The following is a 16,716-nucleotide window of genomic DNA, read 5'->3' as shown; positions in this document are numbered from 1 at the left end:
TTCTACACAACTTTTTAGAATTTCATCCAGTAATTCCTCATCAAGCTTTCATCAACGTATGGAACACCCTACAAAAAGATCTAATCATTTAAAAGCTATCAGTGGCCAGGAAACCATGGTACTCTTTCATCCAGTGGAATGGACTGCCAATCACCATTAAAACTGTATTATTTCTTGCTTATCGATATAGAAGACAAGGATCTTCTGGAGTGGAATCCAACAGGAGGTTGCAGATACTCTACCACAAGGTAACTCAAACCGAATTCGACAGCTAAGAATTCAAATTCACAACCATGTTTACAACTAGTTACCTTTTGTCAGCTTGTCCTCAGCAACTAACCACACACGTACCTACCCGCACACACCCCCCACTTTAGCCCACAACAAACGTGAGAGACTTTGCTTTCTCTCAGACAACAAGAAAGAAGGTTAAGGCTAAGGATGAAGTAGCACATGATTGCTAAGCCAATCTAATCATTTGCTGCTACAAAAAAAAAAAAAAGGGGGGGGAGCGGGAGGGCTGTTCTGCCCACATTCTTCCCCTTCCCAATCCTCACTGCTCTAGCACTAATTGACCCAAAAGAAAACCAATTTTTTTCAGGTTTGCTTACTGGCTTTCTCACATGCACAGACAATGCCAAATCATTTGAATAAATGTAATTTTTTTTGATGTACTAAAGGTTTCAAAGAACTCGGGACAATTTTTTTTTTTTAAATTACTGTGTTATATTATGGTCCTGAATGTGTAGTTCAAGCTTAGTCTGTCAACTTGGAATGATGTTGTTTTGAATCCCTTTTTGAGTACAGTCACTGTGGAAATGTATGGAATTCATTTTTGGGCATTCTCTGACAGCAGTCATAAGACAAGAGTCTAAAAGACATCTCTCACCAAGTTAAAAGCCCTGGAAAATTCTAACAGAGGCCTTTCGGATTAATTTTGTCCAATTAGACTTTTATGAGGTCAAATAGAAAAAATTGAACCTTTGGGACAGTTTATATGAACTTCACCAATTCCAGTATCTGAATACTGAGTATAAACTGATCAATCTAATGCTGAGTTATTTGATGTTTGTTCAAGAAGCAGACATTGCACTACAACTTTGACAAAATTATCTACTTAAGTAATTCTAGGACATGCTAAGATTATACAACTTTCTGATTATTTAATACTGTCTCTACCAGCATCAGAAGTTGCTAGGGTTCTGACCAGAGGAGTTTGGTTTCCTGTAGCATTTTTTTCCTGATAAAAATTCCTAAAATGATTTTAATAAGGCAGGTTGCTAGAAAGAAATGAGGATAAATTTAAAAAAAAAAAAAAAAAAGGTTTTCAAATCCTGACCTTACAGACCTCCAAACAGTACCCATGATTACCACCTCTGAGGTATCCAGGAAATAAAAAGGCAAGAAAACCTTTAGTGTCCCACTGAAGTCCTTGCAGGCTACCAAGAATAGCTCGCTAGATGGAAAGACTCCAAAACAAAGCCACTTTTCCAACTGATTTTTTCTTTAATTTTCTACTAATGTTACTGTTGTATTTCCTGTAATGACGTGTTGTGCTTTTTACAAAAGGTTCCTGTAAAAAGGAATCTTTTGATATAGGCCTACTCTTTTTCCCATTTTGTCAAAGAGCTCCACAAGGTCATGAGTGTGATCTGACACACTCTGTGGATGATGCCAGCAGAGGTATCCTTAGGAAGAACGCTGTTTTTCCAGATACATCTGAAACAGCAGAGCAACGTATGAAATCACAGGGGCATAGCAAAAGGGATACGAAAAGCAAGATTCAGAGCTCATACCTGGTGGACCAAATAACTGCAGCCTTATAGGCTCCTATCTAGAGACCGTCATACAACCAGTTTCCAGTGCAAGGCAACAAGGAAACACTGAACATGACAATGTAGTCATCAGGATCATCAAAACAGAGAACTCTGTCCCAATGTGGAACACCATATGCTACACTGACATCTCTACCCCACCCAAAACCAGCATATCAACTTAAGTTAGAAGCAGCAAAGCCACATTTAATGGCTTCAAAATGGGAACTTCCCTCTTCCCAACACTTTTTTTTTTTTTTAAACAAGAAGGCACCACCTTTGGAAATAAGCCAGAACTCCACACTGCTAAATTGACACTTGAAGTGAACATAAAGGAGGAGACTTAATAGCTTCAGAGTTTAAGAGAAAGAGACCTCTATGGAGTTCAGTGGTGCTACAGTGAATCTATCTGGAAGATGGATACCCACATGGTTCTAGCAGCCAAGGTCTAGTCTCCCTTTTTTACTCAAGAGAGATTTTTATTCAAAATATTCCAAGTTAGCTTCACACTGGATTTACAGGAATTACAAGAAAGCATGAAGACAGTACGTCCTTCACGGTGCCTGTGTTTAAGAAAGAGCAAGAAACATGCTAACCTGTACAGGTTAAGGCACTAAACATCAAAGCAGCTAAACCATTTTTTGACTAAGGAACCTCAACTACTCCTAGAAGCTGAACAATGTCATGTTGTTTATCACAAGCCAAAAGTCTTTAGCCATTATAAAAATCATCCATAAAACAAGCATGATGAACAAAGTTTACTGAAGAGTAGACTGGAGAAAGACCCATAGCAGAAGAGAAGATGGATGGGATTAAAGAAAAAAAATAATCAGGCAAGTCACAAGCCACTGAAGAGATTTACGAGTAATACTTTTATTTACTAACAAGGAACCGACTGAATGTTTCCAAAGAAAACTATCGTAGTTCAGAATAGCATTTGCCCTATTAGCAGGTACATCCTGACAGCAGGCTGCTTGATAACCTGACCTAGAACAGCTGGCCTAAAAAAATCCAAAAACCTGGAAGCTCAGAGAGTGATGTGTTAAGTGCCCTCTCATGTAAGAATGCAAAACTAGGACATTGTCCATCACGTTTTGCGTGGAGAAAGCATGCCTTGCAAGGTACGTAAGGTGCTCCTGCCTTCAGTCCACCAAAAGGCTCAGAGAAGCAAAGGAGATGGGCAGAAAAATTCTGTTGCTTTTTTCCTGCTATAAAGAGTAAGTGTACTGTCCAATCTTCCATGTTTTTATTTGAAGTCACTTTTGGATTACTAAAATATGGAAGGATTCAGATATTAAGGAATTAGCACTCCTGTCTACTTTCCCAACTAACAGTTAAATAGTTATCAACAAAATTTAAATAACTTGAACAACAATATTGGGTATCTGAATACATGGAAGTGAAACTACAGCATAATCCAAACAGCTCTGGACACTTATTTAAGAGGACAAGCAAGTACACAATTTCCAAAAAGAGATGTTTGTTTGTCTGTTTTTTAACTTGGCCAGTCCAGCTGGTGGTTATGTTAAAACTGGGCTAGCAAGAGAAATGTTTTTTCATGTCTCCTTTGTATAGCGGGAACAAGAAAACTAAGCATCTCTACTCTGCAATTTAGCTTCTGGTATCAATAAGCTATGCTCGCATCTCATAAAGGCTGCTCAAAAATACCTTTTATTAGAACATTAACTTCAGAAATTTCAATCCCTCTTTCAGTTTTATATAGATTTTGTATGCGCATATCTATCTTAAAGCCATACAGAATTGAAGCAAAATTCAGAAGCACATGAGATTGAGAAGTCTATATATTGTATTGTTTTGTGATAAAGTTGGGGGGGAACAGAAAATTAAAAAATCTGAGTTTCTTAAGAGGTTTTTGTCTTTAAAACAAGGATATTTTTTCCCCTCAAAAGCATTGTTATTACAGGGGGAAGAGAAAGTAAGAACAAGTGAGAAACCACAAGCAGTAGAAAACACTAAGCAAGAGACAGCAAGTGACAAAAAAGAGGCATGTGAGAGACCAAGCACTGAAAAGGACACAGGAGAAAAAGGACATGAGCAGAAGCTAGAAAAATGTAAAAAAGAACAAACGTGAGTGAGGAAGAACTAGAGGAAGAGCACAGGTGAAAAGAGCACAAGAAAAAAGATGCATCAGCAGTAAGTAGTAGAGTTAGGCAGCACGCAGGAGAGTTAAGAGAGAGAACCTGTTACCAAGTTCTTAAAGACTATGGCAGTCCATGTTACGAGTGCACACACGCAGGAACACTAGAGAAGGAAGAAGCATGTAAGTTTGAGATAGAAAGCAAAAGTCTGAGAGAGGCGGAGTGGGTGTGGGGGGTGGAGAGAGAGACTGATAGAGGAGTGATTTACTACAGGAGGGGTGGCAAAAATTCCTCAGAATGATGTTCTCCATTAAGTAACAGCGCTATCGGAGCCAGTTAACCAACCCCTGCCTCTTTTAGGCACCCTGTTCCTGTCCACCCACACAATCCATTCCATTATCTTGTCAAATGTCTGAGCAGCAGCACAGTGTACCAGGTCTGGGAACCGATCTGACTGAGAAGTAACCCGATTCTCCACCCCCGCACACACCCAAATGTTATATATATAAAATCATATATTTCAGCCAACTCGGTTTCCAAGACTGATTCACTGGTTGGTCTTACAAACAGCTGTGCCAACACAAAGCAGGTGGGAACAAGCAGCCAGAATCTGTAGGGAAGGGGAGCTGCTGAAGCTGCAACTGCCTTCAAAGAACTCCTTGTTGCACACTTTGCCTTAGACCGACTCTTTCAACAGTATCGTTCAAAGTCCTTCCATGACTCTACATCTTGCAGCACGAACTTCACATCAGTTTGCTAACACTTACGATGTAAAACAAACACGTATAACGTCATCAGACTAAATATCGCGCATGTCCCACTCCTCTTGTAAATGAGATATGAAAACAAGAGTTGTTGCTTTTCATCTTTCTGCTTCTTTTTTTATCAATCATTTCAAATTTGGCGTAGGTACAATTTTGGGGAGAGCAAGATAATATTCACTAGCCCCAGGAAAATATATACAGATTTGGCTGAGTGGAAGGAGAAAACAGTTTAGTGTAGAAGGAAAGGGAGAGAAAAATCAACGTTGCTTGTGTTTTCCTCTGAATATACTGTTCTTTGCTGTGCTGCCCTTCAGCATTCTCTCAGTGCCGAAATTATGTACCAGCCTACGGTCTTATCTCGTGCTAAAAGATGGAACTGATATGGATTAAAAAAAAAAAAAAGATAACAAAGTCTTCTCAAATTTCCCCCAAATTTAAGAAGGTGTAGCAGCAGAAGACCAATAGTTTCAATCTTTACTCATCAGCTTCTGTTGGTTTGCTTCCCTTCACTGCCACAACTACTAACCGTCTCAAGACTCTGACGAGTCTGATCAGCTGAAACTAGAACACAGATTAGGATTGTAGAAGGTAATATTTAAGACATTTAGCCAATTTTGCCTCATGAAAGCCAACTAAAACCAATCACATAAACATGTGGTTTACACCATCAGTATATGCTTGCACAGGTAACCCACTGTTTCCCAAACTGTTCACTCTCAAGTGGTTGGCCTGTAAGATCGAGAACTCAGCCCTGCCAGTTCAGGTAGGAGAGGTAGGAGCTTCTGTATTAATAAGATGCAGATTTTTCAATCACACAAACTAAGCAAGTACCACAAATGCCACTTTCTCCTTCCACGTGAAAAGAAGTTTCATAAAAGTCATAAAATCACAGACTAAGTTAAGAAATGTTTAAGGCAGGTCTGATACACAATTCTGTCTCTTTTACATGTTTTGCAACATAATCTTTACTCACACAGTCAAATGCTATTTTATTCATTGAACAGATGCTTGTCATACTCCTATCAGGAGCATAGCACATTTAAAACAAAGCTACACAGTAAACGCCAGCTATACCGTAAGTGATACTATTCGCTGAAATACTTCATCAGTTCTTTCCGAAATTGAGGTATGTGTATCAAATGGGGCGAGAGACTTCAAGTAAAACATGACTTTTTCTCTAAAGACAAGCAAACACCCTTTGGGAAGAATGAGTTCAAACCCTAATACCCCCAAATTTCCAAACAAATCCTAAGTTCCTTGAGCAGACCTCTATCTGGATATGCTGAGTCACTCTCCAACCTTAAGAGACTGCTTGTCTGAGTTACAAGGCACTCAGAATATAAACTCAGGTCAAATGCAACTGCAAATACATGGCATCCTGCTGCAAGACTCCTAAACCCTTAACTTCAGCTTGCCCGTTGTGTCACTGCTTAACTTTGGGCAAGTCACTTCACCTTTTTTGCTTTCATTCTCCTTGCTAAAAAGCAGCTTGGTAACACATGTTTATCTTCTGTTAGTAAGGCAAAAACTGCTTTGTGTATGGAAAGCAACATGAAGTTAAGTGCTACACAAAATGCCTAAAATCTCTGGAACTCTTGTCCACACCCCAAAAAAAAGGAATTCTGTGCCTTAGGTTAGGCTGCCAATAAGCAAGGTACAAACATTTCTAGGTTTGGCAGAGGTTTTTTTCTGTACATTGGATCCTAATGACTGAAAAACATTTTTCTTCCACAAGATGCTAAAAGAATCTGCTATCATTTGCTAGATTCAGATATTAAAATGCTACATTTGTGCACAAGCTTATGAGAAAGTCACAAACCTGAGACTAAGTGCAAGGTCTGGACAGTGCAATTATTAACAACTTGTACCTAAAAAAAAAAAAATAAAAAATTATATTTATTGTATGATGAAAGATACTTCAGACCACCAAAAGTAAGAGATAATTTTCCCATTTTTGTCAGTATTTGAGTGCTTGACTTAGTTTGGGAATTTTTATGGAAATAACTAACAAAGTCAAATGCAATTCTACACAGGTACTCAAGATTGAAATACAGGAGAAAGACCATGCTTACGACATATGGAATATAATGCATACCTGCTTTCTCCAATATATAAATAAACTGGCACTGTCAATTTGAGAGCTCATAGGTTTCACAATATACATAATGACTAACACATAACAGAAACTGCATTTTGGGCCCACTCTATGCTTGCTAAAAATGCATCTTGAGCTTCTGCCTCACCTCAAACCACAAATCTCAAATTGTTTTGTTTTATGCAAACAACACTTTGTTTTAATACACGATGATTAAAACTAAGATTTTTTTTTTTTTAAATAGCACTAGTCCAGAGAGAAAGAATGAAAGCAAAGCATGTAAAGAATCCTATACCAGAAAATACCAAGGGAAAATTTTTCAAATATGGAAGTCTAAAAATTAAACTCTTCTGCCCATCTTCAAACTCTTTTATTTATTATTTACTGATCTAAATCAGGACGTGTTCCTGATTAAAAAAAAAAATCAGAATTAGAAATTATTTTTATTACATTGGATGGGGGGTGGGGCAGAAGAAAGGGAAAAAAATCAAAAACTCCTATGCTTCAGAATGTAAGTCTACCATGAATTTCTCAGTACTAGGAAAACGTCTGATGACATGAACTGCTCAAATTTGGTGTTTCCTTTATCTTAAGATGTTTCTTTAATAAGCATCTAGAAAGGTTCTTGAGATTATTTTTTTTCTGCTATTAAATAAAAGTCCCACACCCTACGAATACTGATAGTCTATATGCACACAAGTCATGCATACAGACTGATCACAGGTCACTGATCATCTCCAATGTTTCCAAATGCAAAGCACCACATGCATACACTGGCAGAGCTTCGGAAGACCTCTTAAAAATGTCATTTTTCACATACATACATTCCTTTCCTTCACATACAAAACACTAAGCTGAATGCCCCTGCATATCACTACATACATTTTACCTTTACATTTCACTTCCACCAGAACAGTAGTTAAACTGAAACAAACATATTTAAAAACATCTCTGTTCAATCAGAGAAGCAGCATTTGCATAAGGTGTGCAGAACAGAGAGTGACTTCAAAACACAATACTTGAACCTTGTGAACTACAGGTAGAACTTGTTTTCTCATTTCTTGAAATAACTGGATGCTGGTTAAAAACATCTAGTAGAAAATCAGAATGATACACCTGCTTTATGTAGGTACACAACTACTTCCTTGCATTATAAGAAGAGGAAGAAAAACTTAAATTTTTTTAAACTATTATGTACAACAGAGAACTCGAGATAACACACATAACTTGGCCAACATGTTTTCCTTGCTTAATTAACTTCTGTAAGAAATTAAACAAATATTTTAGCAAAAAACTGTATTTTGGTTTACTGCAATTGTCTAGCAGTATGCAAATTAAGTAAAAGGGTATTAGGTATTACCTTCAAATCCACATTTAGAAATTGTCTCCAGTTCTAATGGTTCCTTACACAAGAAAAGCATTACATAAGTTTCTAGTCCCCATCACGTGAAGCAAAGCCAATCCTGCTTTAAGAATGACAACAAAAGTTGTCAGTGTTATCATTAACCACTAAGGTAAGGCAGCCAAGTACTTGTACTCCAACAGTCTGTTTCCACACGTGCAACTGGATTTCTCAAGGTTTCAGAACTAAGCTCATAAAGTTTTAAAATGTCCATGCTGTGAACATGACTCTGGCTAATTTAACTCCATAGAGATACGTAAATGAATGTTTTGATGGGTAAAAAGACTGAAACTAGAGTCATATGGACACTGTGAACTGCAAATCATGACTGCACGCTGTATAAAATACACAGGTGAAAATATCTCCAAACAAATCCTACGAAGACAGGAGATAAATCCACTTGTAAGGACTACATCAGGTATCATTAACGACTTCCATTCACACCTCCAGAGCATTAGTTTTTTGACCTCCTATCATTAAGCTTATGTATAACGGACTATCAAATTACAACAACTCACAACCCTTTTTATGTACCAGAGGAAAAAACAAACCACAAACACGTACGCGTACACACAATGCCATAACAAAAACACTACATAGGAGAACATTAGGAATGAATGGGTATGCATCTCAACATCATGAAAATCTGATTAAATGGAGAAATAATATTTCCTTCATGTTTTACAGTACAAAACAAAATGGAAATCAGATCCCCACTAAGGTGTCTAAGTAGTACAAGCAATTTTTAACTATGTCCTTACAATACAAACTTCAACTATAGTTTATAACACAGTATCATATATACACTTTCCACTCAGCCTTCAACATAAATGAATCATTTAAGATCCTGTCTCTAATAGAATCATTTAAGATCCTTCTGTGAATAGTAGTTCACAGAAGACATTAATACACTTAGAAACTAAGTTTGTAAAATGCAGTGTGTATTAAAAATAACACACCAGCAGGAAAAGTTTGAGGAGATGCAAGGGTCACTCAAAATGAAGCTGTAGTAACTGCATAGTTAACTGATCTCCCCTCAGAACAGCACCTATTAGCGCTTCTGATTTTGGGGGAAAGAAAACTGTAATGTAAGTTTGTAGCCTTAGCATATATAGAACTTTACTTCAGCAAAAATCTTATTTCAGTGGGACAATACAGACAGATACGTGCAATCACGTACATGTTCAGCATGTGCAGTACTGCTCATTTTCCTGCATAGGGCCTACCATAAAAATCTCAACTTCTGATGGCACACTATGACATTGACAGGAAAGTCACCCTAAATATAAGAACACTAACTTCTAAGCTTACAAACATCTGATCGTGGTGAAAACGTACATTCAGCTGTATTATTGCACAACTATGACCCAGTATTTGTAGCGTTCATGCATAACTTCTACAGAAAGAGAAACTGCCAAGATCTTCATGCAACAGTCACTTCTTGTTACATTAACAGACATCAATATATTTTGAATGCTAATTTTTGGCATACCATTAAATTAATGCCTACTTATCCACAAGTTAGAAGGAGTAACAACAAAGAAGCCAGAATCAGACGTGATCCAGGAAAGTCACTGAGCTTCCAATATCAACTGGATTTCAAAAGAGTGTATTAGAAACTGATTTGTCTGTAATCAAACACATAGCCTATATGTATTTCATACGTAAGTCCTGTTAAAACTGGACTTTAAAAAACAGAATATATATGGTTACACATTTATAAGAAGGAAAAAAGCTGTAGTTACAACTGGACAGACCAAACAGAGGTCAGTGTAAGAAAATTCATAGTGTTTAGTAAAATACAGAACTGAGGAAGTACTAATACATTAACTTGCCTACCTGACAATATTTTTTTTCTCTTTTTACCTCTTCCTTCAGTTTAAGCAGTAAACTGATAGAATGGACACAAAACTATTTCCTCTACAAAGGATGGGCTGTGCTCCAATTGGCTCCTCAGTGACAGGTCGACTGGCAAAGTAAATGAGAAGTTATTAGCAATTTACGTAGTTCACAGGAACACACAACTAAGTTTTGAGCACACAGAGGAGAACAAGATTTTGAATGAACAAAAACATTAGCTACCTGTGTTTGAAGCCAGGAAGCCAAAAATCGATGAACAATAGGTTTCCAGGACACTAGCATTTCGAAGTTTCACTGGCAAGTTCAATTTAATCACTAAAATGTATTTAACTGTGATTGTGTCAACTAGTCATTCTACTAGCTTGATTTTTTTTCAGTAACTCATCAAAATTCACTCTAATTTTTTTCAATTATATTTTGAAATAATAACTGCCATCAGAAATCAATTTGTACATTTCCATTCCTCTCTTATTTCATCACCTAAACAGCTATTAAAAAGAAAGAGGAAACTTTTCAACACATAGATATATTAATACATTATTAACTATTGCTTTAACTGACTCAGAACACACTCCATTTATATTTGCCTCTGGGGGAAAAGAAAAAAGGAGGGGGTGAGAGGGAGAAAAATAGAAAGTTTTGGACCTTAATGTAACACATAAATTGAAAGCTTGGTTTCTGACAGCTGGAACAAAACTGACACTCAGTGGAGTTAATTTCACTTTCATTTACTCAGTTTCACTTTCAGGTATTTAGTGCTACCAAGACCCTGGAAACTTTGCAAGGAGTATGTTTACAAATAAGTGCTAGCTTATGTGATTTTAATTACAGAAACACTTTCACTGCTTTTAAGAAATGCTATATTCAGAGCCGAAATTAAACTGATTATGTCTTCATACAGGGTAACCAAAATAGCTACTATCTAGACTTCAGAGGCTCCAGAGTATTCACGCTGCATGAATGTCAGCAGAGCTGACTGGGAAATATCTTCTAATCTCCCTAGCCCTTCAGTGGCTACTCTCCCTGTAAATCGTACGGACAGGACATTTTGGAATGAATGAGGATATGATAACATCAGTACCTTTCATAGCAAGCCACCTCCATCCTTTTTTAACCGTGGAAAAACTCACCTATCCTTTAGAGATTTGGGAGGGGAAGAAAAAACAAAGGGTGGAAAGCAAACCTTATAAAGACAATGGGACTTAGCCTGTGTCATCATTATGTGCTTTCTAGTCAAAAAGGAGCTCCTTTTTTGATCTGGGCTCTCAGACAAGTAAGCCATAATTAAAAAACCACAGATACTGGACAAGACTCATATATATGAGTATTAGGGGAAACGGAGCTAAACTCCAAATAAAGCTGGGCTAAGTATGAACTAGAGACCTATTCTAAAGTACTAAAATACATTCATACTAGCAAAAGCAACTGAGCTATTTTTTCACTCATGCTAGGATAAATCAGAATCAAACGCAGAATTTCACCTTCCTTCCACATAAGGGAAAAAGATAACCAATGGATATCAACTACAAACTGTTACATTAACTGTTACACGCAAATAACGATTAGGTCAATGCAATTCTATTGGTATATTATGTCATCTTGAAGAGAAAGTGCTGGTACTAGCTGTAGATGCCCCATCCCTGGAGGTGTTCAAGGCCAGGCTGGATGAGGCTTTGGGCAACCTGGTCTAGTGGAGGGTTTCCCTGCCCATGGCAGGGGGGCTGGAACTAGATGATCTTTGAGGTCCCTTCCAACCCAAACCTATCTATGATTCTATAACTGTACATATAGAATATGTCTTTTGGAAGTAATTGTTTCTAATTATCAAAAGCTTCTTCAGTGTTTTTAAACCATCAATAGACTACAGTTCCCATAAGTCTCCTCCTGAAGGACCCATGGAGGTAAGGAAGGAAGGAAAAGGAGAGTATCCCCCTCCTCAGAATGTCTTGTTTACTTTTTTGCCCACTTGTAAGCTTACAAGAAAGGCATGTTTGCTCAGAAAGGTTTTTTGTGTAATTTCAAATAGTCTTAAAAAGGAAGTCTCACTGCATAAACATATCAAGTCTTTTAGACTTCTTAAAGTCTGATTAGCAAAAAGTTATTACATAATTTTTTAAAAAAGTATGTCTTACCAAACTCTTACTGGAAAAAAAAAAGAGATGAAACTGTAAACTTAACAAATAATCTATTGTACTCAGTTATAAAGACAAAAGCAGCAGTTCTCTGTAAATAATCCTATTCTACAACAACAGATCTATTTACAAAAGGATTTCAGAAGTTATACAAGTCTCCCGTGCTCCCATAAAACAAAGATATCGAAAGTTTTTGACTTCACTTTGGAGAATGGCATTAAAAATTACTGTAGAAAGACTAAATATATACCAGTCTTCAATTCTTACTCAAAAACATAAGCTGTAACAACAACTTTCAATATACAGTCCCATAGCCAGGGTTAACACCACCTGAAATAAAGAGGTTTTAAGAGGAATGTTGAAAAGATAATCTAATTATAGTAACAAAATTGCTTATTTGGTAAGAGTACATTTTAATCTCCAAACCACCACCCATTTCAGTTCATATGAAACTATAAAATGCTATTGAAATAAAGGTATGTTTTTTCATGTGTTTTATTAAGTAGTCTTTTCACATACTACCAATATGACGAGGTGGTACAGTTTCAAACATGTCAGCATAACCTAAAAGCAACTTTTTCACTTTATGTTAAGGTGCTTGACTAACTTGAACTAAAATGACAAAAATCTCATGGTAAGTCCATTACGCAAAGCCTAATAATACAGTCAACCCAGACACATTTCTTTGCAAGGCTCTATCAGAACTAAGACTTTAAAATTTGGTATACATGTTAGCAAATATGTCCTAATTAAATGTAACTTCAAAAGCTTAGACGAGGCATACAGTTTTTACTAGAGACCAGTCATGTTTTTCTACTTTGTATAAAATATCAACGAGTTTGTTAGAAGACATTTATGGCCATCGTGTTAATTCCCAGTCTACACAAAACCCATGTACTTTAAAAATTGATAAATTCCTGACAACTACCTCATTATTTTACATAAGTAAGAGAATACTACCCATAAATTGACACTGACATAGAGAACTCTTGGCTGCTATTAGGTAAAATTATCCTTGTTGTGGCTTCTCCGTCACTATCCAAGGTGGGGGAGGGGATTCCAATGACAAGTTCTAAATCCACCCAAGTATTGATTCAGGAACTGTAACATTGCTGCTCATGTAACAAACTGTCTTTCTTACTTATTTGCCTGGAAACAATATTAAACTATTGTAAAATGTAAATACATACACATTAAATTAACAGAAGGAATTGCTCTCTTTTCTTCATTTAAGACTGTGCTCTTTATTCAATTTTGAACAAGATACACTTGCTTTACTCAGAGAATATTCAGAAACCACAAATTAAACTTGATAAGCTTTATAAATTTACATTTCTGCTGTGAAATAAAAATTCTGTCAAAGTTTAACACATCACACACATATTCTACTTCAGACTGCAAATAAAAACACGCTAGCTCTAAATAATGTACATAAGCCAAAAAATGAAGCGTGGCCCACAAAAGTAGTCTCTCTATATATATATATATATATATACACACACACATCAAGTTCACTACATATATGCAGATATTAGTTAACAAATACTAGCTCATACTGAAGAGTTATTTTCAGTGTTATTATTCTAATTCTATAAAGTATAATTAATTTTCCAAAAATACCCGACCTATAGAGGTTGGGGGGAGGAGGGCGTGGAGAAAAAGAGAAACAAGTTTATCAAAACTTTTTAGGGCTAAAGACTATTCCAATGAGACAAGTTAAATTCTGCTTGGTTACAGGCAGATAATTAAATACTACTACAAACAAAATGTTTGCTTATTTATCACCAGACATCACTGATGTATTCTTCAGCTTTACACTCCTTTTCTTGAGGAAAGGAGAATGAAACACCAACACGATAATAAAACAAGTTAACTTCTACTTATCTAGACCCCCCACCTTTTGATACTATATCCATGTAAGTGTGACTGTATATACCTACTGGCAAAAGTTAACAGCACACCCTCATTTGGATTAAAACAGTAGGTTGCCAAAAACATGCTCGTTGATTTATTTTGTAGTCAGATATTCCATCTTTCTTAATTTTAAAGAACAATGAATGTTTATTTCCCCCCGATGACTGTGGAGTAATGGGAGAACTAAGTAACACCAGCAATCTAGACACATGATCAAAGAACCCCTACATAGTCTTTGGACAGACTAAACTGAAAACTTCAAAGCTGACTGAGATTCAAAAATGCACCAATTTCGAAATTTCAAATTACAGTACTTTTAATTGCATTTTCAGATTCTGTGGTGGCGGGAGGGCATGCCACTCCAGAGAAGGAGCACTCTATGTATCAGATGAGGTCTCAAATTTCTTCAGCAACACAAAGCTAAATTCCTAAAAGACTGCGGCCAGCTATTAAAATACAGAAGTGCCTGTGTGTCCCTGTGCCTATTCCCAACGGCTTCTCCCCGCTCTTCCCCACCCCACCCCCCGCCCTGATGACAGTCATCTCGCACAGGTACTCCTTCTACACCGGCCTCCGACTCCCCCACCTGCCTATCGCGCCAGCCCCTCGCACGGGTGCAGGCAGGGCCACCTAAAGCCTCCACCACAACAGGTGCCCGCTCAGCTGACGGTTCAACTCCTGACGCCCTCCTCGCCTCCTTCTCCCCGCTCCCAGACCGGGGCGAGACCTCGCACCCGCCCACCGCAGGGCGTTGCGCATAAGAGCGAGAGAATCCCGGCGAGCTCCTTTCCTCCATTGCCGGTCCCGCGGCCCTTCTCGCCGCTCTGCTTCCCAACCCGGCGGCGACAGCGTCTCCCGGACGCCGAGGAGAAAAGGGCCGCAGAGGCCGCGGCCGCCGCCGCCGCTGCCCCCCGGCCATGCCCGGCCCGCCCGAAGGGGGCGGCGGTAGGGAGGGCGGGGAAGGCGGCCGGGTCCAAAGCCCGGTACGGGTCCCGGCCCTGCCAGCTGAGGCCCGGGGCTCGGCGGGCCCCCGCGCTCTCCCCACCTCCTCTCTCTAAGATGGCAGCGGAGCTGCCCCCTGCGCTGCGCCCCCCTCGACCAAGCCGGGCCGGGAGGTGGCACCCGCTCGTCCCGCTGCGCAGCTCCCCGCCACCGGCTGCGGCGTCTCACTCACCCGTGTGGGGGGCGGCGGGCCCTGCGCTCCGGCCCGGCTTCTCCCGGTTGAGGCCTCTTCCCTCGAGCGGCGGGCACAGGCTGGGCGAGGAGCGAGCGCTTCTCCCGGCCTCGGCCAGGGGCCCCGGCGCGGCAGCGCCTCCCTCTTGTGCGCTCCGCAGTCCGGCCGCCCCGCCGCGCTCGGGCCCGCACGGCTGGCGGCGGTGCCGGTGCCGCTCCGGGCGCGAGGGGCACCGGCCGCGGGGTCGGTCCGCTGCGCGCCTTCCTCTCTGGGCGGCGAAGAGGAGGAGGGGGGGGGGGGGGCCCGGCCCGGCGGGCGGATCCGCGACGCTTCCTGGCCGGGCTGGATTTTCTATCGCTCACAAAATGGCGCGCGTTCCAAACCTGCGCAGCGCCCGGCGGCGGCAACGGCAGGGCCCGGCCTCACCTCGGCTCAACGCGGCGGCGGCGGCCTGAGCCCCGGCCCGGCAGCGCGGGGACAGCGGCGGGCGGGCGCGAGCGGGCGGGCGAGAGGAGGAGGAGGGGGTGGGGGGGAAGCGCAGCGCCGTACCGAGCCCCCGGGAACTCCTCGCTCCCTCCCTCCTTCCCTCCCCCGCCTGCCAGCCTCTACCTCCTCCCCCTCCCTCCCTCCCCGCCCGCTCCTCCTTCCCCCTCCCTCCCTCCCTCGCGAACCGGCTTCGCCGGAGCGCCGCGCCGCCCCGCTCCGCTCCCCTCCCCGCCCGCTCGGCACCGCTGCTGTTGCTGCCGCCGCCTCGAGCCTGCCCTCGTCCGCGCGGGACGAGCTTCTCGCGTGTCCGCGCCGGCCCCTCGGGGGACAGTTTTTTCCGAGGGTGTTCTTTCGTATTCTCGTGCGCTACCGTCTTTCAGGGTGGAGGTGGGAGGGAGGAAGGGAAAAAAAAAAAAATAAAAAAAAAAAAACAAACACGATTCAGGCGGGAAGGGGATAATTTAAAAAAAAAAAAAAAGCTAACTGACAAAATGGCGACGGGGCGAGCCTGTTTCTATGGCAACTGTCAATCACGCCTCCCGGCTGCCCCACCCTGGCGCTGACGTGGGAGGGCGGGGAAGAGAGCGACGGGTGAAGGGCGGGCCCTGTTGCTTGGGCAACGGCTGCCCCCCCCACCCCCGCCCGCCGGCGTGTGACGATGTCCGCGCGGCCGCGGCGCTGCGGGCCGGGATGGCCCTGGCGCGTGGGGGAGGGGGCGACGCCGGCGCGGGGCCGGTAACGGCGCGGGGGGGGAAGGGCAGCGGCGGCCCTGACCCCCGCGGGGCGCCGGGAGCGGGCGGCCCGCCTGCCTTCACCGCCACCCCGGAGGGATGCGGCGGCGCCGCCTTCCCCGGCCCGCAGGGGGCGCCGGCAGCGCGGCCGCCGGGCCGGGCCGGGCCGAGGTGGGCGGGAGGAGCGGGGCGCTTCGGCCGCCTGAGGCGAAGCGAGGCCAAGGGGGCCGCGCTTCCCGCGCCGC

The 16,716-nt window shown here is 41.5% G+C and overlaps 2 protein-coding genes across 3 annotated transcripts in view; one reads left to right on the top strand and one right to left on the bottom strand.

The window, feature by feature from the left end:
- DYRK1A (dual specificity tyrosine phosphorylation regulated kinase 1A) overlaps nucleotides 1-15,287 on the bottom strand; it is an 88,795-nt gene extending 73,508 nt beyond the window's left edge. The window contains exon 1 of one of the 2 annotated variants that reach the window (XM_086618213.1): nucleotides 15,255-15,287. The gene's annotated coding sequence lies outside the window, so the exon portion shown is untranslated. Of the gene's footprint in view, nucleotides 1-6,496; nucleotides 6,518-15,254 lie in introns of those variants that run through there. The other variant, XM_086618222.1, reaches the window with a different exon arrangement.
- Nucleotides 11,930-16,200, top strand: LOC147529385 (uncharacterized). Its single transcript, XM_086621526.1, is given in 8 exon segments — nucleotides 11,930-11,935; nucleotides 14,633-15,339; nucleotides 15,341-15,478; nucleotides 15,480-15,690; nucleotides 15,693-15,773; nucleotides 15,775-15,837; nucleotides 15,839-16,022; nucleotides 16,025-16,200. Coding segments are annotated over 8 exon segments (1,566 nt in total).
- The last annotated feature ends 516 nt before the right edge of the window (nucleotides 16,201-16,716 follow it).

The sequence above is a fragment of the Tauraco erythrolophus genome, chromosome 1 (assembly GCF_009769465.1).
Source record: "Tauraco erythrolophus isolate bTauEry1 chromosome 1, bTauEry1.pri, whole genome shotgun sequence".
Taxonomy (NCBI): Eukaryota; Metazoa; Chordata; class Aves; order Musophagiformes; family Musophagidae; genus Tauraco; species Tauraco erythrolophus.
The sequence above is the reverse complement of the archived record's forward strand: the minus strand, read 5'-3'. Positions and strand labels throughout refer to the sequence as shown.